Here is a 22,196-nt window from a genome sequence, read left to right as displayed (position 1 = left end):
AACCGAAAATGTATATTTTAGTCAATCACATATTTATCTTATTGAAATAACGTAATTATAAAAATTTAAAAATATTTATATGAATTTTGTTTTTAGTAATATTAGAAAAATAAAAAAGAAATTAATGAATTTTAAAAATATTAATGATTAGGGTTCTTTAATTTCAGGTATTAAAATGAGTCATAAGTAAAAATTCAAGGATCAATTTGAATTATTTACAATAATAATGTATTAGTGTTACTTGGATAAATTATGTTATAATACTTGGCAATATGTCTATGTCAATATGTCACTAAGGTTGCGTTTGTTTATTGTCTTTCAAATATATGGACACAGATATAAATATACAAAAAAATATATACATAAAGATATATAAATTTTTTATTGTGTTTGGTTATACTGGACAAGACACATCAGTATAAATTAAATATCAATTTTACTCGTATATTATCACTAATAAGATAAAGATAAGAGTAAATTACTAAAGATAAAAAGAGAAAATATTTATATCTTATTTAATGTGTCTTAGTGTCTCATCTTTTTTGAAGGATACCAAATACATGTATTTTATATATGTTTGTGTGTCACCGTGTCTTTCAAAAATTTGTGTCTCAACAAACAAACGGTGGACGTGTACCACCGTGTCTATGTATTTGTGTTTGTGTCCATCAAACAAACACAGCATGAGACCCGTTTGGTTCATGTCCGTGTCCACTAGAGACATGGACACAGTGGTACGTATATACCGTTTGTTTGTTGAGACACAATTTTAATGAACACAGTTACACACATATATAAATAAATGATATGTATTTAGTGTATTTTTTTTAATTTGTGACATTGAGACACAAATTTTTTCAATTTTATCCCTGATTATCTTTTAAAATTTCAATTTTATCCTTTGCCTTAACCCTCATAGTTCTCCGTCTTCTTCTCCAGTTCATTCTACCTTCCTACCTCCATTTTATCTCTGCCTTCTCCTTCTATCATTGTCGCCGCCATCACTACCGGTGTCGCCACTGTCTCCCTTCTTTATCCGCCTCTCCTCCTCTCTTTCTGCATTTTCTCTCTTCCTCCGCCGTTGCTGTCCCATCTCTCTCTCAACACTATTGTCGTCACCATCGTCGTGCCGCCTCCCTCTCGCTCTCCACCATCACCATCGTCATCCCCGTCCTTACGCCACCTCCAGATTTACCTTGACCCGCCTCTCTTTTCCGTCGTTCGTGCTGACACCTTTGTTGCCTCGCCTTACCTTCAGATCTACCTTCACCAGTCTTTCTTTCTCCTTAGCTCATACCGACGCCTCCGTTGCCTCTCCCTGCATATAGATCTATTTTCACTGCCTCTATATTTATTTTTCAGATTGTGCTTGCTTTCTGTATTTTTTTGTTGTCCATTATTCTTTCTCATCAAATATATTATGTTCAAATTTTTTTTGTCTGAATTTCTGTTTCAATTTTTTTTATATAAAAAAATTATTAATTTGATTATTGGATTAAAGTTTTTTATGATAGTTCATAATTATTTAGATTGAAGTTAAAAAATTAATGGCAGTGATGGTGAAAAGCAATGCCGATAATGGTGTTGGAGTGAATACAACACAGGAGTAAATATGATATTTGGTTCAGATTAATGTGTCTTGTACATTATTACTAAACATAATTAAAAAAATTGCTTATTGTGTCTATATTTTACTGTGTATTTGTATTTTTGTCTATGTTAAAAAAAACATTATTCACATTGCCTAAGAGGCACTTTATCACTTCATTTTATGTGATCAAACACATGACACTAATAATTTACGTATATGCCACATCAATATGACATTAACAAAAATTATTCGAGTAACTAACTGGGAGTTATAAAATGAAAATTCAATGTCTAAATTGGGTTAAAATTAAGCTAAAGAATAAAAATAGAACGGAATAAAATATTTAGAATAAAAATAAAATTAAAATTTATCCAAAATGTTAAGAAGTAAAATAATATTTTATCAATAAATAAATGGCACACCAAAACTTGACTGTAGTGAAATTGATTGCCATAGAGAGTGATGCAATAATTAGAATCTCAACAAAATTCCTAATAAAAAGGAGTTGTCAATTTAATCATTTTGGGCCATGCATATATTCATTTGATTGGCCTATTGGGGAGGCCTATGGTTGCAAATTGAAATTGTGGCCACTACTTTTCCCAACAGTACGCACAAGAGCCAATAATAAAGAACTAAACCAAATCAAAAGAAATGAAAATTCTTCACAATAATTTGGACTATAAATAAAAGATTCTTTTGACACAAAGCATTTGAAGCATTTCTCACCTCTAATAAAGCTAGTGTTTGTAGCTTCTATTCCTTCTTCATTCTTTGTCCCTCTCCATTTTCAAGTGTTTGCACTTTTTCAATCTCTTTAGTACCAACTTGGCAACTTGTATTGCTGTGTCGCTTTCTTCAACCTTTCTTATTATTGTGCGGTTTAGTGCTCTGCACGTGCTATGTTTACTACTTGCAATTGCAATTTTGGCCTATCAAAAACACATCATAACAATAATGATGACATTACACATATATAATATAATTGCAACAACTAAATGGTTTAGTGTATGTATGGTTACGTTATTTAAATTATGTTTGCATTGGGACATATCCCATCAATCCAAACCAAGAAAACTTCAAGAGAACCACATGTTTATTTTCAGTGTATTTTGTCCCTCACTTATCTTTATTTCTCTTATGCATCAACGAGCAGCCTACAATCATATTACATTAATACTAAAAATTAGTCACTAAAAGTATGAAAAGTCAATGCAATACTTGTACAATTTGTACAATAGAGGTTTATGGAGTATTAGAGATATAATCATTAATGTTACTTTTTCCCATCAGCTGAAGTTTTTGGGATGAATGGTATTATGACATTGTATTAGAGCGCTAGATTCGAAAAGTAAAAAATTTGATCATTGGTGAATCCCAAAATCAGTTTAATCTTTTGGGAAGATGTTTATTATCCCATAGTATGGAGGATGTTCATTTTGTAACTTAATAGTTCATTGTACAAATAGTCTATTGTCTCCCTAGCGGGATCCATATAAAAATATATTATGTTATATAATAATAGTTTAGTATTCTTGTATCTGATTAATTTAATTTAATTTATATATAAAATAAAATTTCGAATATACATAAACACAAAATAATTAATCTAGTAACTGATAACTTATTTGAGCGTCTATTATATATATATATATATATATATATATATATATATATATATATATATATATATATATATATATAACAGTAAGAATAATTTGGAAAATGTTAAAGGACCGATACTTTAGTGCAAACAAAAAAACAAAAAAGAAAAACTAGTCATCTAATCTTTTTGTAACGAGTAACGATAAATTTAAGTTGTTAGATCTTGTATTAATTGAAAGCTAATATAATGTTTTTTATGGAAGAATAATTATGTGATATCTTAGTAAATTTTAATTATGTATATCATATATAATATATATGTGAAAGGTAATGAAAAAATATTATTTTTCTGTTAATTAAGTAAAGATTAGTCAATTATTTATTTTTTTAACAAAAAATATTAATCTGTTAATATTTTCTTATTTTTTTAAATAAATGATAATTTCTACATACACATTTGTTATATATAATGAGGATATGAAAGAGAGAGTTGATATACAAGTTTTTTTTCCTAAAGAATCCTTTTTATCATATATAATCTATAGAAAAATATTTATTAATTTTAAGAGTTGAATTTATGATCTTTTAATTTTAATAATATACTTGTAATCTCAATTAATTAATTTCAAGTTTGTCATTATTAAATATATTTAATTTATAAAAATATAAATTAATTAATCAATTAATATATATATATATATATATATATATATATATATATATATATATATATATATGTGTGTGTGTGTGTGTGTGTGTGTGTGTGTGTGTGTGTGTAGAAGGGTTTATATAATTAATCTCTTCCAACATGCGGCCATGATTTAAAGCTACATAGCAATCACATGATCATTGTCAAGGGATGATCAACCAAAGCCCCACTTCAGCCCATCCTCACTTATCCAAATATACAAAAGAGTTTTTCTAGTTAAACAATTTTTTAATTAATAATCAATTAATAAAGTAATAAATGGGACAAAAAGCTGAGAGAGAGAAAAAAAATTTAAGAAAAATGTGAAATATTAATCAATTATTGATTGAAAAAAACTAATCCGATCCCCTCTTTTCTTCTACAACGTTATATACAAACATCATATATATTATTGACAAATTTAAATTACACCAAACATTAAAAAATTGTGTATATTATGAAATCTTAATTAATTACAAGTGAAAAATACACAATTTTTTACTTTTAATTTGGTGTCCATTATTCTAATATATTTATGTAATAATAATTACAGTAACTATGATATTTAAAAAATATTATTAAAAAATATTATCAAAATATAAAAAATATAATTTTAATTTTAATAATATTTACAAAACCACTATAGTTATTATTATCAGTAGGCAGAATTCATATATAATTGTTCATACTATCGCTCAATGCTAAGGCCCAGGTCCAAACGACAAGCCCAACCCACAAGGTTGAGTCTCATAGTACACTGACCTTCTCTTAAAAAGTCGGTGCTCCCCACGACTTGCCCTAACGAAGTCGGAAGCAGAGATTAGCTAGCAGATAATAACTGCTCCTAAAATCTCTCAATCCACTTCGAGGAGCCATATCGTAATCTTCTTAAGATAAATGGACGGTTATCCACCCTAAAAGGTAGAACTACTCCAACGGTGGTTATTGGTCACCACTATAGATATACTGACACCCTTCAGATATCTCTAAGTCCCAATACTCTCTAGACCTGCTCACACCCTTACTGACTTAGGCATCGAAGTGTCTTTGCAGGTACCACCTCCCATTCTCTCACACTCGCGAGTCGGACGGAGGCCACAAAGGCGTGAACCCGCTTGAAGACTTCCTTCCTCATACGATTGAGCCAACCTATCGAGTCCAACCCATTAATCTCCGGTTACCAACATAACAATAATGTTTATTAAGCATTTCTAAAAATAATAAATCTCATAAAAAAAGTCATCTTTTTCGCTGCTTTAAATATACGTGCCAAAAGGGAGGGTCTTACACTAAGTACGTCAGAACATGGATGCCAGTTTAATCATCCAAACAAACAAAAGTTTCTCAGGAAAATAACTGTTCATGTGTTCATCTCTATCTTCAGCGATTTCAAAGGTTGCTTTTCTGATGAAGCAGCCCCACATGAACACAAATTCTTCGTTTTACTCACCCAACCCCTTACTAAGATTATTGGCTTTTAGTACAAATACATCTTAATTCTTAGTTGGATACTTCAATAATATGATATGGTAAAATTAATATGTTTAATTAAATTATTTAATAATTTATAATATTATTTTTATATAAAAATATCATCATTATTGAGGTATTCACCGAATTTTTAATTACCCACTCTACCAAAAGGCCACTCCCATCCTCTTTCAATCTACCAATGCTATCTACTTATATATATAAAAAAAAAATCTCACCTGTCATATATTATTTGATATTTATAAAAAATTATTTATATTATTATTAAAAGTTCTGATTATTTTATTATTATTATGATTATTATTTACTATATTAAGTTTAATAATTTGACAATTAATTAATTTCTTAAAAAATATATAAAGTAGTAAAATATATATATATATATATATATATATATATATATATATATATATATATATATCGTTAGTGTCTGATTTTATAATTAAATTTTGGTATTTATAAAAAGATTCAAAAATATTATGTATACATAAAAATTATTTATATATAATTTAATTAATTTTTAATGTATTTTTTTATATTTTATACTGATAACTGATTTTAGTATATTTTTAATATAATTATAAAAAAATTTGTATTTCCATAGTATCCATTTTTTTAGAAAATAAGCAATAATATTTATACTTTTATATTTTTATTTTTTAATATAAAAATAAATATTTTATCTTTTGTTTTTCATTAATTTTTTAGTAGAAAATATATATACAAAATGCACACAAAAATGATACAAAAAACATAATTAATGTTTTTAAAAATATAAAACACTGCCAAAGAGAAATAAATCTTCTCCATTTTTTTTAATACTTGAAAGAATAAAAAGTAATTTTTTACCTATAATTTTATAAGTGAGACTAAATATAAATAAAAAATAATAATAAATAATAAAATTAAATATTAGACACTATCTATTTTTTTTTTTTCCTCAAGAAGATCCACTCTCTTGTCAAAAAGGGGGCGTGTGTGGCCCACTAAATTTCTTCACCTTTGTAGATATGGCCCTCAGACTATAAAACTTGGAAGAAATTTTGTCCTGCAACAAAATATAAGGTATGATTATTTCTTGTGACTAATAATTGATAATTGAGTAACATGCTGCGCCAATGAACTTTGACTTATGCACCGTATTTTTTATCCATAACTAACTTCAAGGCATGCAAGTTGTTGGGTTTTTTGGTGTCATAACATGTTTCTAAATCAAATTAAATCAAATCAAATAATAACTAAAATAATTATTAGGACTTAGGAGCCTTAATTTATTTTTAATTATTTTTTAATATTTAAATAAGTAAAAAAATATTTTTCAAAAATATTAAAAGATAAAAATTAGAAATTTATTTAATTTAAAATTAAGAGAATAATTGAAAAAATAAATTGTAATATAAAATCAAATTTCAACGACTAATACCTACAAAGTATATTATAGACACATACAGAGAGAGATTCGTTTAAATCTTCATTTAATTTTCGTGAACCATTATTCATGAAAATATCCAATCAGCAAAAAAACCTAAAATAGCAGAAAGTATTACCGATTATATTTAAATTAGCTTGTCAAAAGTTTAATTTATTTAATTTTATGGACAATATATATAGCAACTTAACGTGAACCCATTGCACTACAACACGTTTTGACATTACTGATGATTTCAACGTTGGCAATTTATTTTACGGACAACTAAACCGTCGATAAATAAAAACATATTTTTTTAATTTAAAAAAAATTATATATTTATTAATATTAAAATTGTCAATAAAAAAATTTATTATTAAATATCACTGACTGTTTATCTTTAGTATAACTAAAAATTTACTGAATTTATTATTTTTTATTTTAATTAAATTGATTTTGTATTTTATTATATCTTTTTAATACTTGTTACATATTATCGAATAACAATTTATAAAACACAATATTTAATTAAATGTGTATTATACATAATAAAAATGACATTATTTTAAATTTATTATATAATAATATAGTATATTATTTATACACAAAAAAAGATAAATAGATAATGTATAATTACAAACTATACTTCTCATAATTCACCTGATCGGGACACTCTATTATAAAGATTGAAATGGTATAAAGAGAGTATAAATTTTTTTTATAATTATTTTTTATTATTTTATTATTATTCAAAATGTGAATCTTACTTTATCAATTTTTCTTTCATCCTATTACAAAAAAATCTGTAAACTTACATTTTTATCGTATAATTCACCTAATCATTATTTAGGCTGTTCTTACCATGATGATGATTCTCTGGACCTTCTCGGTGGTCGTCGGAAGAATGTTTGCTGCTACTGGCCGATGGTGGTCGTAGCTGGTGGTTGTAAGAAAAATGAGAATTAATATTTTTCTGACTATAATTCATCATTTTTAAAATTTTTTCCTCTTAATGTTTTGTTATAAATTATTTTATTAGCTGATTGTTGATTAAAAAAAAAATTGATTGTCTCATTATAATAATATATTTGGACAATTATCATACACATGCACAGTGACTTCATCTGGTTATAGATAAGTGAGCTCGTTTAATTTCAACCATGTAGTTAGTGTCTATAAGCACGTGATCATACATGCATACTCTTAATTAGTGAAAATTCCGATCTAATCAACTTTATATAAAGTTAGGGTTGGTAATGGGTAGAATAGGATAGAGTTTGGACTCAACCCTAACTCTACTCGCGAGTTGAAAATTTTATTAAAACTCTACTCTATTCCACTCGCGAGTTAAGAATCTCTCAACTCTAATTCTATCTGCACCTTAAAATTCTAAACCCTACTCTACCCTACCCTATCCTACTATACTTGTAAAAATATCAAATTTTTTCAAAAAAAAAATATAAAATTCAATTATTTCAAATTTTATACATATTAATAACATAAAAAATAAAAAACTAATGCTCTAAATTACTAAATTAACTAATTAATTTTATTGGTTGTTCACTTATTGTAAGTCATTATATAATGGAGGTTTTGGGTTCAACTCTAACTTCTTTCATTATATACCTAATTTTTATAAAATATGTATTATATATGAGGTGCGGGTAGGGTAAGGTAGGATAGGGTATACCCTAAACCAGTATCCTACCCTACCCGCAGGCATATCCAGACCGTACCCTACCCTACTCGCAGCGGATCGGGTAGCCTACCCTGCCCAAATGGATTGGACCGGATTGAGTACCTGCGGGTAAGGTATGAATTGTCAGCCTTACGTAAAGTTGATAATTAAGAGCTGTTAGATGAAAATTTAGTCAAATCAGTTAAATTATCTATCAGCTTGAATTTCCACCCTCTTAATTATCCCATATATTATGGTTATGTTCAGCTAGGTGTGTAACATATTTTGGTGATGGAGTTCTTAATCAATTTGGTCACCCTTAAGCTATTAAACTAATCCTCACACCATCATTTGTCATCAAAGAAGTTTTAAAGAACACTATTCCTGATCTGTATACCTTTCTAAATTTGTATTGATTAATAGTGTGGCAACTATTCACAAAGATAATAACAAACTACTATATTAAATCTGAAAGTTGTTTGACTTGAAGTATCCATGATAATATGGCCCTTGGATTAGGGGTAAATAATGGGTCTGGTCCTGTTAAGCAAAAACGGCAGCGTATAACAAGCAGTAGTAAGTGGCACTATCTCATATATACGGGATTGTCTCTGTCACACCACACCACATGATGCCCCTAACGAATCCATCCTGATACTTCCAATCAGGAAAATCAACCACCATTACAATAACATGGGGACGTTGACATTAACATATATACACACATACATACCCACCAACCCTATCTATATATCTCATCATTATGGTTTTAAATTGCAATTCAATATATACTATCTACAATGTAGTAGATATGTATCACAATATTATTGTAGTTACATATAGTGGAAGACAGGAAGACACAGCCCCGAATAGGTTAATCACATATTATTGTACATTAATATGAGCATATGTATGTGAATGGAGATATTGTATATTATTCGATACATGTAATTTGTTCAATTAATGCTGTATATTATAGGTATTGATTAGAAAAAAACATTATTTGAAAAGAAAAAAAGAGGCCCACATAATTATAGATATAGTGTTGGTTACAAGAATGAGAGAGGCATCAAAATCAAATCATAACAGCGACTAGAGGTGGAGATAAACGTTATTGGGGGCCCGGGCCCGGGCCCTTAGGACTGTGAAGGAGACTGTTAAGTAGGATACAACTAACTATATGAGAATGGGGACTGGTTTGCCTTCAATTGGGAATAACAGCCACATTTTAACCACAAGCTCGAAGTGGAAGCGAAGGCTATAACAACTTGCCACAAATGGGGTCCTTTTTAATATTTTAGCTGCTTCCCTAGAAATTCCCTCTGCTCTTCACTCCTATTATTACATATAAAAATGCTATCCATATATCACTGAAATAATGTCCCTACTCATACATTATTACTCTACAAATATAAACACTATTTAAAATATATTTATACTTCATTTAAAATCAACAATTTTAAAATGAAAATAACCTAATTAATATTTTTTGGTTTCAAAAAAATTGAGGAACCTTTTTTAAATACTATAGTACTATATCCAAAAAGAAATGTCACTATTATTTCATAGGACTATGTTAGAGAGATAATAACATAAAATTATCGTATTTAATTATATATATATAATATTATTTAATTATTTTAATAATAATTAAAAAATATAAAATAAAATAATTTTGAATCACTTTAGATTAATTTTTTTATTATTTTCTAAATATTTTGTATTTCATAATGCACTGTATAAGTAGGCTGATTTTTTTTGTTATGGAAGAGGTGAAGGTGTTGTACCGGGTTATGGATTGTTAGAATATAATTAGGATCAATTAGCATATCTGGATATTTATTATAAGAGATTACGTCTTTATTATTATGATTCTCTTAATATCCTATAATAAATATTCAGATATGCTAATTGATCCTAATTGATCCTAATTATATTCTAACATGGATGATGGAGGTGCTACACCAATTTGTGGAACAGTTTTTTGCTCAGATTTAGTGTTAAGAAATCGGACTCTCTGATTTTTTTGTTTTTAAGTTTTTGGAAGCAAATCGGAGGGTTCGTTTTACATGGAGGGAGGATTTGAAATTCACATAAAGTAAATCGAATCTTGCGATTTTTTCATGATAATTTTTTTTTTTGACGATTTACATAAAATCGGATGATCCATTTTCTCTGTTAATTTGCTTTTTGAATTAAGTTCAAGAAGTCGCTAGGTCCAAATTGTGCCTGACACCACACTAATATTAAGTACCACTCTTTCCCATATCCAAATCCAGTACTAGCTTTACTTCTATAATCAAATTAAAAAGCGGTATAAGTATCTCTTATAGCTGAAGTAAATTATAAATAACAAATAGAAAAGTAAAGTACTGTAAATTAATCTCATGCTGCAATATTCTAGGAAAGTGACGTTGACATAAATATTACCGCTTCTAGATTTGGTAGTGTTATACTATTTTATTTTTGACGAGGATAAGAAAATTGTTTTTATTAGCAATGTCACACCCTTGTTTTGTATGAGAAACAAAAATGAAAAAGCTAAGGGAATGGTAAGTGGGTCTATCCGTTAATGAAGACTTGTTATAGCTATTAGCTAAGCTGCGTGAGTGGTAGGTTGATCTACCTCTGCCTTGTTCATTCGGGTTCTAGAACCCGACCCATTTACCATGTCATTTTTGGCTATAATGTTGCATTCGAAGTCGTTTAATTTTGGCATGCATCACTGATGTGATCCTTCATACCTCTGACATGGTTTCTGCCTATTTCTGATCCTACCTATATCATTTAATAACTTACCTTATCCCTCCCCTCCCTCCTTTATGACCTTGTTATGTTATCACTCTAGGTTTTACTTGCCGTACCACTATTGAATATTGATCATCATACTTTCTAATCTACATTATTAGCTACATTAGTTGCTGTGTCAATATAAAATAAAATGATTATGGGTGGATTCCTAAAGTAGATGTCTAAAAGTGAGTATGAATCTTGGAGAAAGAAACTTGTAGTAGTGGCATAAAGTAAATATTAGTGGATATATTTTAAGTGTAGTATGGAAATTAAATTAAAATGGACTAAAACGAGTGAAATAGCTAATTTTATGATACACTTGAAATGGTGTCCAATTTTTTGCCCCAATTCCATGAAAAAGCTTTGTATAGCACTGGTTGTTCCTATCACATAAATATCCATCGTAAGAATGCAAGCGAGTCCAACCTCAATGGAAAAAAGACAAAAAGAATTGGATTCTAGGCACCACCACTCCTGACACTTCGTTCTGTATACAGTATAAAAGCGACCGCCATACCCACATTATTTACCCTCACATGATAATTGAACTAGAAGCTCATTGGTAGCTGAAATTTTTATTTTGAAAATTAGTTAAGAAATAGTAACCATTTACTAACATTTCTAGCAATTTCTTGGTTGACAAATCCTACTAGTCTAATGTGAATTACAAAATGAAAGAGCAAATGATCATTCATATATTCAGAGGGAATGATTAAAAGGGAAACATGATGAAACTGATCCACAAGTCAACATTTCCTGTACAAAAGTGCATTGACCAAAATGCCCTCGCCCATTTGTAACAATGACTCTCAACGTAAAAACAAACACAAACGAGGACGCAACGCTGGTGACTCAGTGATGATCACAGCTTCCACCATCACCACCACCACCGTCAACAACAAAATTCCTCAAAAGAAGAAGAAAAGAACAAAAGGAAATAAGGAGAAAAACTTCTGAATTTGGAGTTGCTTTTCTCCTTTTTTTTTTATGTATTCCAATTTCTTTTTTTTTTCCCTCTCTTTTTTCAATAAAATCGGGGTTCTGAACTTTCAGTTTTGGTTTTTTTTTTTTTTTTTCTTTTTCCGCCGAAGGAACTGTGTGATGACTTACCGTTCCTGTTAACCGTCGCCGTCACGGTTCATGCCTTCGGTGACGGACGCGAGTTTCTGGAGGTTGAGCTTCACGACGGTGTCCGCAAAGAGACGCGTGTCCTCCTCGGTGTTCCCTTCCGGCACGTCAACGATGTACGATTCAAGAACAACGGAATAGATCTTCCCTCCTCCTCCGCCGCCATCGCGATCCTCGAAGCCGTGGACGGTGGTGACGGAGCGGTAATTGCGGAGTCTGTGCTCACCGCCGATGATGCTGAAGCCAGTGACGTGTTTGTCGTCGTCGAGGAGGTCGAGGCGCTCGGTGGAGGTGGCGGCTGGGAGGCCAGAGATGACATTGACGTCGCGAGTGCAACCGACGGCCATGTGGAAGGGTTCCTTGACGGCGCAGCTCTTGATGAAGTGCTTGTAGGTTTGGGGCTTGTCGAAGCGGCGAACGATGGACCAGACGACGGAGGGCGGCGCGTGGATGCGCTGCGCGAGGAGGGAGGAGCATTGGCCTGGTCCGAGTAGGTACGTGTGGTGGTCGGAGATGGAGTGCTTTAGGGATTCGAATTCGTCAGCTGTGAGTCCTGAGGGGAGGGTGAGGTTGTGGCGCGACGGGTTCTTGTCGGTGGAGTTTTCGCCCGCGGCGGCGGAGGAAGCGCTGCCCTCACCTTTCTCCATCTGTCGATGAGAGAAAGAGAGGAAGAGAGAGTGTGTGTGGGTTTCTTGAGAGAGAGGGAGGGAATGGGGTTGATACTTGATTTGAGAATGAGAGAGAGGGAAGGGATATTTTGAGGGAAGGGAAGGGGTGAATGTGGAAATTCACATCATTACTCCGTTTTAAAGAATATATAGAGAAAAATTGGATATAAAGTATACACAATACAAAATTACAAGCTTAATTATATTGATTTGTTAAGGAATTAAGCTTTTTTAAACACAGAAAAACATTAACTATATTATATGTAAAAAAAATTCAATTACTAATAAGCCACTTATATAATGTGACCAATTATTTTTGGTTGTTTAACTTTAAGCCACATGCGGCTTAGTTGTTAGAAATTAAAATGTTGAGATAATAAGGATGTGTAAATCAATGTTAAATTGTTAACAAAAGAAAGGATAGTGCTAAAATAAATGTACTCTTACTTACAAGTAGGAAACTTCAATAAAAGGTATCAATAATTAGTCACATTTATTGATGAGTAAATAGGAAAAAAAATTAAAAAAAAAAACAAAAATATTATTTTTCTCTCATGTTTTACTCTTCTATATCTTTTTCCCTCTAAAATAAATCTTACAATAAAGAGATGAAATCTCAAAAATGGAGATTGTTGGTAATTTTGTTGTATTTGATTTTAAAAATAAAATAAGATAGAATATGAGAACATGACATAAAATATAGATATATAAAAAATAATTTTTTATATTTTTGGTGATAAAATAATATAAAATAGAATAAATAATAAAAAAATTAATTTAACTTTACCTTTTTCTTCATATGAAATTAAAAAATATAATTATAAAAATTTGATAATGACAATAAAAATAAAATAGAAACAATAAATTATGTTTTTGCTCAGTATCTCTGTGTTTTTTTTTAAAAAAAATATAAAGTATATTAATTTTAGTGTTTTAAGACACAATTTTATATTTATGTTTTATCTGTCAAATACGATTTTACATTTTTGTACTCTATTTTTATTATCTTTGATTACAAAGCGTCCTACAAAAAGGTTTGGCTTGCAAAACAGAGAGTTATTGCTAGAATATATGACGATTGAGAGGAGTCATACAACGAGCTTTTTTGTTGGTTATTCGCTATGCAGATGTACTTGTCTGGTAAGATTTATTTCAAGTTTAGTTATTCACGGTTAAAAAATTCAGACGTGTACTATAAGCCAACTAATTATGTCTCTTTAGGTACTTAGGTGCAACTAGTGACTCAGTCCTGGCTTGGTTCCACCAACACGGTCATCATGTTTCATCGGATTTTTTGGACGTTCCCACCGTGTGTTGAGGCTTTCAAGCATTACAAGCCATTTATTTCTATTGATGGCACTCACTTATATGGTAAATACGGTGGGACCTTGCTAATGGCCATAGCTCAAGACGGCAACGCAAACATTCTATCTATTGCATTTGCTGTTGTTGAGGGTGAGACAAAGGAAGTGTGGTCGTTCTTTCTGTTGTACCACCCAGTCCACCTAATACCACTCAACGATAGTGAAGCAAATCAGCAGACATACAACTGTCGCCGAGGCCTCTGCCTCAGCTATTGCCGGTGGAACTAGACCAATCAGCTATGGGTTAGCATACGACATCCACTCAACCTGTTCACAAAACGCATATAAATGACGACATTCAAATTTCAAATGAAACAGTTATTAAAGTAAAATAAGCTTAAATATGTAAAACGTAAATATTTATCACTTACATTCAGCATCCCAATTTCGTTCAGGGTTCGCTGTAATGCCTAAGTCTGCTCTCGCCTCTGACATTGTCCGGTCGGTGCTCAACCCACCTACAATACCAACTACAATATTTTTTTATTGCTCAATTTAATTAACTAAGTAATAATAATATGAAAGGTTATTATAAGTATTTATAATACCTCTCCATAAAAAAAAAAAATCGACGAGTATCAAAGTCGTCGGATTGTAGCAGCGGAATATGGTGATAAGCCTATGACAGCAGCAAGTTGTCACATCCACCCAAATTACGCTGACTATGCTCCGTGGTCCGATGTATCTGGCGGTATAGCCATGCCAGCATAGTTGAGCCCCACAATAACCGGCCACACGTATTAAGGTCCTCCAGTAGGGGGAGCCACCTGATGTACACCCAAGAGTCAGATGCATCTGGGAATAGGAAGTCCCCTATCAACTGCATGATGTACCCTCTCGTGTATCTCATCAGGCGCTCCTCTGTGGCGTCCTGCTCCAACTCTCCACAAACCGTGTTATGGAATCAAGTGAGTTTCACAATCCACTTCGTCTGTAATTGTCTATCGTGTGGGTCAGGAACAACACCCAAAATTTGCTCACATAACTCCTCGATGGTGCGTCCCTGATGGTGTTGCTCCCACCCACCAATGCATCCACTCACAGGATCACCGTCGATTCTGAGTCCCAGCTGATAGGCCACATCCTGTAGGGTGATAGTCATCTCCCCGCACGGTAGATGAAATGTGTGGGACTCAGACCTCCACCTCTTTATCAAAGCCGAGACAAGCGGTCAATCTTGCTCGAACTCGACCATATAGGCCGCATACTCAAACCCAGCTCGTCTAAGATATGGCCTAATATGCTCTAGCGTCCGTGTCATCAAATTGCTCCTGGTGCGCAAGATCCGAGGCGCCTATCAAACGAAAACAAAAAATAAAAGAAAAAGGGGGACGGTGAACACATCAAAAATAATAAGTTCACTGCTTATTAATTACAATAAAATAAAAAAATTAGTTAAAAAGTGTACCATTCGATCAAGCCTGCCAGTAATGTGCTCTGCGTAATCCAATCGGTACATCTCACCCTCGTAACCTAATAACTACTCCTTCATCTAAACACAATTTAGTAAAATAAAATCACACACACTGAACTCAGTTCCTTTTACGTTAATTAAATTATTAAAAAAATATGTAAATCCAAAATAGCTTATAAACTTAGTAATTCTACTTCTGCCATTGTTAACTGACGCCATCAACTAACTAGTTAATCAATAAATAACTAATTAATTATTCCACTAACTACCTTTCCATTCACAATTTAAACTAGTTTTTCTAACTAAACTAACTAACAATTTATTTTGTTATACTACTTAACATGTTATAGACAATAAATAACAACTATACTTAAAAACAATAACATAAAAAATTTAACTAACATAAAAACAGTAAGTCTAAAAAACATATAAATAATAAACCTGTCACCCTAACTAACATGCAAGCTATAAGTAATAATTTTATCCAATATGTAAACAGTAACTCTAATTAAGCTAAAAAAAATTCTAAGTAAGCTAAAAAAATTAACACTACCTTATTATTTACTGACCTGGAACTGAGAATGTTGTCCACAATGAATTTTATGGGCGTCGAAAAAATAAAATGAGAGGAGGAATAGAGTGAATTTGGAAGAGAGATTGAAAAAGAAAGGGACAAAGACAAATAGCCTCACTGGTATATATAGTGCGCCGAACTTTGTATAAATGATAGAGTTTGGGGGTATGACGAACTTGCCCTAATTACAAAAAAAAATCGTATTCTTAAAAATAAAGGTGAAATATCTTGTTTGAAAAATTATTAAATTTTTTTATTTTATTTAAAAAAAATCTGAATAATGATTTGGTATAGCACTCTCTCATAAGTCATAACCATGAAATTGAACTCTTTTTTTCTTTTTATAAAATTAACATTTAACACGATGTAAATTATGTAATGGAGCTAATAACAGAAATAACGTAATGGAAACTGAAATCATCAAAATATTTAATTTCATTATAGTTCACTTTGAATTAATTATATATATATATATATATCAAAAATATATTTTATACAATTTGTATGTACTATCAATATAAATATATTTTATACAAATATCAAAGCATATATTATGAAAGTAGCTCTATTTTTTAACTTATCTAAAAGACAAACGTAATTGAATGATTTTAATGAAAATTAAAATCTTAAAAATATCTCAAATAACACTCTATTCATATAAGAAAATAACAAATCCCAATCAAATACATAATTTCCTGTTACAACAAACAAAGCGCAAAAAGAATACATTTGAAGAATTCATTCGAAGGTTTCGGGTCAATGAGCCAATCGGATTCGTTAATGACAAGATAATAATAATAATTAATAATAAAAATAAGCAAAGCCGAAGGAAGTTCCTATGCTTATACGTGACCACCATCATCTTTTTTATTTGTCTACCACCATCATCATTTATTATTTATATATCTTTCGTCTTCACCTGCTTGGAATTTTTGAATGCCTATAATAATCACTATTTCAACTCACTCATATGGTTATGAATTATTATTATTATGATAGTTCTATCATATCAGCATTTAATACAAGACAAATTAAATCTGCTCAACTAGAAATGAAACTTTAGACAGTGTTATGTATGTAGGAGAATAATTCTTGAGGAACTCATGCATATATTATAGCAGGGATAAATTTTCAAGTGTACCAAAACATTTCAGTAATTTTTAATAGTTAATTTTAATTATAAAATATATATAATATAATTAAGATTAACAATTAAAAATTATTGAAATATCGGTATACTAATATATTTAAAAAAAATTTTATGGTATATTAATAATAGTCAAAAATTATTTTTAATATAAAAATAAAGATAGTATTTTAGTTAAATATTAATATTTAAAGTATATTACAATTTTATAAAAATTATTTAGCACGTCTTTATGTTGGCCAATATACTATTATGTGTTTAACACACTCTCTACATATTGATCAAAATGTTATGTCCAACACGCTTTTTATAGATTGACTTATTACTTATAAAATTTACTCATCTCTAATTACACTAAATAATCTTATTTAAAAAAAATATCAATATTTTTTCATATAAAAAAAATCAGCCAATAATAATGGTATATATGTATCTTTTCTCCTTCTTTTTCCTTTATTTGGTGCCGTGCCTAATGTAGGCTCATGATTAAAATATGACATATGTTTAGAGCAAAGTGGCCCCACAAGAGTACATGACATTGCTAAGATGCTTGTGGCTTTCAACGATACACAGTTTCTTCGTTATGTCAATAGCAACTTGCATAACTTATAACATTTAATTAATTAATTAATTAATTATTTCTCTTTTCAATATATATATATATATATATATATATATATATATATATATATATATATTATGCATTATGACATGGATTGCAAAGACATCCTATCAATACAAATTACTAAAACAATTCGGCGAAATCAACTAATTGATTCTACTCAATTATTTGGAACAAAATCGATTTATATAGTAGTAATAATTAATAACGTCACTTTAAAAAAAAAGGAATTGAGATAGATATTATTATTAAATGCATACGCTGAAATAATTTAAGTGGACATATAATTGGATGAGTTGGGCAAGTTTAGGATTATTATTATGATCGACATCATCAATTAATATTGGTTTTCAGATAATTAACTTTTGGAGGCTCTGAAATAGCGAAATGATCCCGTTTGATTAGTGTCTTCTAAAGATAATGAAAGATGATGGTCATGGCATAACTAAAAAATTTGTCTGTTTGTAGCCACCATAATTAACTACGTTATGAAGTAAATATTTCCTTTTAAAATTTTCTTTTTCTTAAACAGATTAACACTAAAAATATTTTCTTGTGGCTGTTGTGTTATGACGTCAGCTGAATTAGATGAGTTAGTTCTCCAAGTTACTCAAAAATTAAGAAAAAGTGTTTGGAGCTAATAATGTGGTTTAAATTCCTCGTTCAAAATAAAGAGAAAATTTAAACAATCAGTACTTTTATTAAAGTTTAGTCAATATTTAACTAATAAAAAAAATAAATAATTTTATATCATTAAATATAATTATATTATTAAAAATATTAATAATAATTAACTGATAATTATAAATTACAAAATCTATTGATTTGCTAAAATTTTTTTAAAATAAAACTCATGAGCGTCCACATCATCTCACGAATTTTCCAGCTAAGCACCCCCTTTTTTCTCCTCTCTTTCTTTATAGCCTCCGGACACTTTTTTAGTTTTTTTTTTTAAATTATAATTTCTTTAAGTAGATGTTTCTGCAATTGACTATTTTTTTTTTTTGCATGTGATCTAACTTATAAAGAAATAAAATATGAGGAGTCTAATTTTTTAGAGCTGTATTTATTAGCACAAAAAATGTTAACTATTACCAACTTTTTATACTGAGATATTAAGTTTGTCAAAGTCTTCAAAAGTAAAAGACAAAACTATTTTAAAAAAATATCAATTATGTTATAAATTATTTCTTAAAATTTTTTTAAAAAGAGACGTATAAATGATTAGGTTAATATTTTACTTGTTGTTAAATAGAGAGAAAAAGAAATTGCGGAAGATTCACGAATCATGATGACTAGGAAAAAGTAATGGGCATTTTTAAATTTTGTGGCCATGAAACGATCTCATAGCCAGCAAGTAGCACAAGATCGAACAAGAAGCTTTGCTACGACTTCATGATGCATCGTGCATATTGATACATCATGTAAAGTTATTAGCAGAATGTCATATATGTTATTCGATATCTTGAGTTATTTAATTATATGAGCCATGCATTGCTAACCCATTCTTAATTAATAGCAATAATAATGTGTAGTTGTCTTTAGGCCTTTTCATTATTAGTGGGGTGTATCTGATTCTTCTTACTTCTTTAATAATATTGTACGCACACTTTATTCACTATGATATAAAATTGGCTTACCATGGATATATAGGTCTAATTAGTCCTCCTTAGAGTGACCCATTATGCCTTTGTTGTTTTAAGTGACAATAACAACATCTTATTCCACTTATTCCATTGAGTACGTTCGGCTATATGGATTAAATAATATTATTAAATTTGGTCATGTTGTTAATCGAAAAATATATTCGATAAGAGTAAATTGATTCAGAATAAGTTAGAGACAATTTTTCGAAAAGGTATACGTGTAAGCGTGAGGTTGAAAGTGATTGAAGCAGTTTGGATTTTTGATTGACTTTGTAATCGGATAAGTCTAGTCGAGTAAGAGATTCGAGATAAGTAATGGAATAAGACATTCGATAGATGAGTCGAAAAGTCATGATAGTGGAACAGTTAGTGACTTTCATCACGTGTGAAAATTATGAGAAACGTTTACAATTAAGCGGCGGAAACGGTTGTCAAAAGTAATTACATTTAAAGCTTTAATTTCGCAATTGATTGTTATTAATTGTCAGTTACATTAGATAAATTATAAGTACTAAGAAACGTTAGTGAATAAGGGTTAAAACTTTTACTCAGAAAAACACTCAAGCATACTCACATCCCAACAAATTCCTGAGTCTGCGATCGAGTAAGAGCAACTCCAATGCTAAGAAATAGAGTTCCTCTTTTGACATATGGGGACTCAATTACCATTGGAGTGAAAAGGAAAAGAGGGCTCTTCACGGGGATCAAGGTTGAGAGTCCCTTTAAGCAGGGACTTGCAACAACCAATAAAATCATGCCATGTGGTAAGTTAATAAAAAAAATAAAAAATATATTAAATATATATTAAATACTTATATATCTATTTAATTAATTATTTATATTAATTATTTAATAATTAGTTATATTAAATTATAATTAATATAAATAATTATGTTAAATCAATATCAAATATTATTTATATTGTTATATTAAATCATAATTAATTAAATTTATTTTACATAAAAAATAAATTTAATTTTTATATATTATAAAATAATTTTTAGTTGAATTATTTATTTTTATTTATAAAATTTAAAATACTAATCAAATTTAAGTTATTTATTTTAATATTTTATAATATTGAATTATTTTGAATTTATAAATTTAAATAATATTATTAAAAAATAATAATTATTATATTAATTTTAATTACTTAATTAATTAATTAGGTGAGACCACAATAGGGATTAAAGTTAGTTCCTTCTAATGGAGAAGAGAGAGATTCATTGAGTTCCTATTTATTGGTTATGATGCAAAATCTGATGTGGAGTCACTTTTTATGACAAGTGGGCCATAAATAGAGACTGAGATGAGTTCTCTACTGGAGATGGTCTAATTTTTCTGTAGGGTTTCTTCCACCCTTTTCATCTTTTCAATTTACTTTTCTGTAAAATTTAACATTTCAAGTAAATTTTACTTTTCAAGTGTTCCTTATTTTCATTATGCAATTTATCCTTTTGCGTTTGATTGCTTTTTTTTTTAAGTTTTAATGCACAATTTCCCTTTTGAAAATTCTGTTTCTTCTTTATTCTTTTTTAATTTACAGAGTTCGATTTTTTTTAATTCTCAAAATTAATCTCATAGAAGATACTTTAATGCACTTTTTAGAAAAACTGATACCTGCAAAAAAGAATAGGTTTCGCTCTCAAACTATTAGAATCGAACTACTATCAATTTACTAAAAATCAACAAAACACATGTATTTTATATACAATAAAATTATTTATGTATAAATTTCTTTTAATTTGACCAACTCATATATATGATATTTTAAAAAAAAATTTATCATTTATTTTCTATTTACCTTTTATCTTATCCATTATCTTAATCGAATGGTCTGTCGATCTGTGTTTTTTTTTAAATAATATATATTTTATCATTTTAAATCGAACAACAGATAAAACTTTTTCAATAAATATATCTTCGTATTTTGTTCGTTCTCTCCCAACCCCCTCATTTTTTCTCTATAATGTGTGTTAAGGATGTCTGTTTTTAATGATATAAATAACACTGATCTTTCAAAATTACTTATTATAATATTAAATATGACTAATTTTAATTAGGTAACAAAAGGAAAGATAACAAAGAAAGGATAGAAAATTCATCTGAATGAATCCAAGCATGCAATAATACAAAGTATACAACCGTCGTAGCTATTTTATTTTTCCATTGTTTTATATTAAGTCAAAGTTAAGCACTGTTCTTAATTCAAAAATAAAAAATAAAAAAGTTAGGTATTATTATAAGTAATATATTTAAGTCATATTAATTGTTATGAAAATTACATATATAAAAAATATAATATTAACCAAAATATAACTAATATCGATCTTTAATATTTCCGTATTACTAATATGAAAATTATAGTATGCACCGTTG

General features: G+C 29.4%; 1 protein-coding gene across 1 annotated transcript; it reads right to left on the bottom strand.

Annotated features, from left to right (window-relative positions):
* Positions 1–11,926: 11,926 nt before the first annotated feature.
* LOC112747393 (abscisic acid receptor PYR1-like) lies at positions 11,927–13,584 on the bottom strand. The gene has a single exon (XM_025795382.3). It carries the CDS (start codon positions 13,027–13,029, stop codon positions 12,373–12,375), a length of 657 nt encoding a protein of 218 aa, XP_025651167.1. The 5' UTR covers positions 13,030–13,584; the 3' UTR covers positions 11,927–12,372.
* Positions 13,585–22,196: the final 8,612 nt, after the last annotated feature.

The sequence above is a fragment of the Arachis hypogaea genome, chromosome 15 (genome assembly GCF_003086295.3).
Source record: "Arachis hypogaea cultivar Tifrunner chromosome 15, arahy.Tifrunner.gnm2.J5K5, whole genome shotgun sequence".
In the NCBI taxonomy this organism is placed as follows: Eukaryota; Viridiplantae; Streptophyta; class Magnoliopsida; order Fabales; family Fabaceae; genus Arachis; species Arachis hypogaea.
This window is presented reverse-complemented; position numbering and strand designations above follow the sequence as displayed.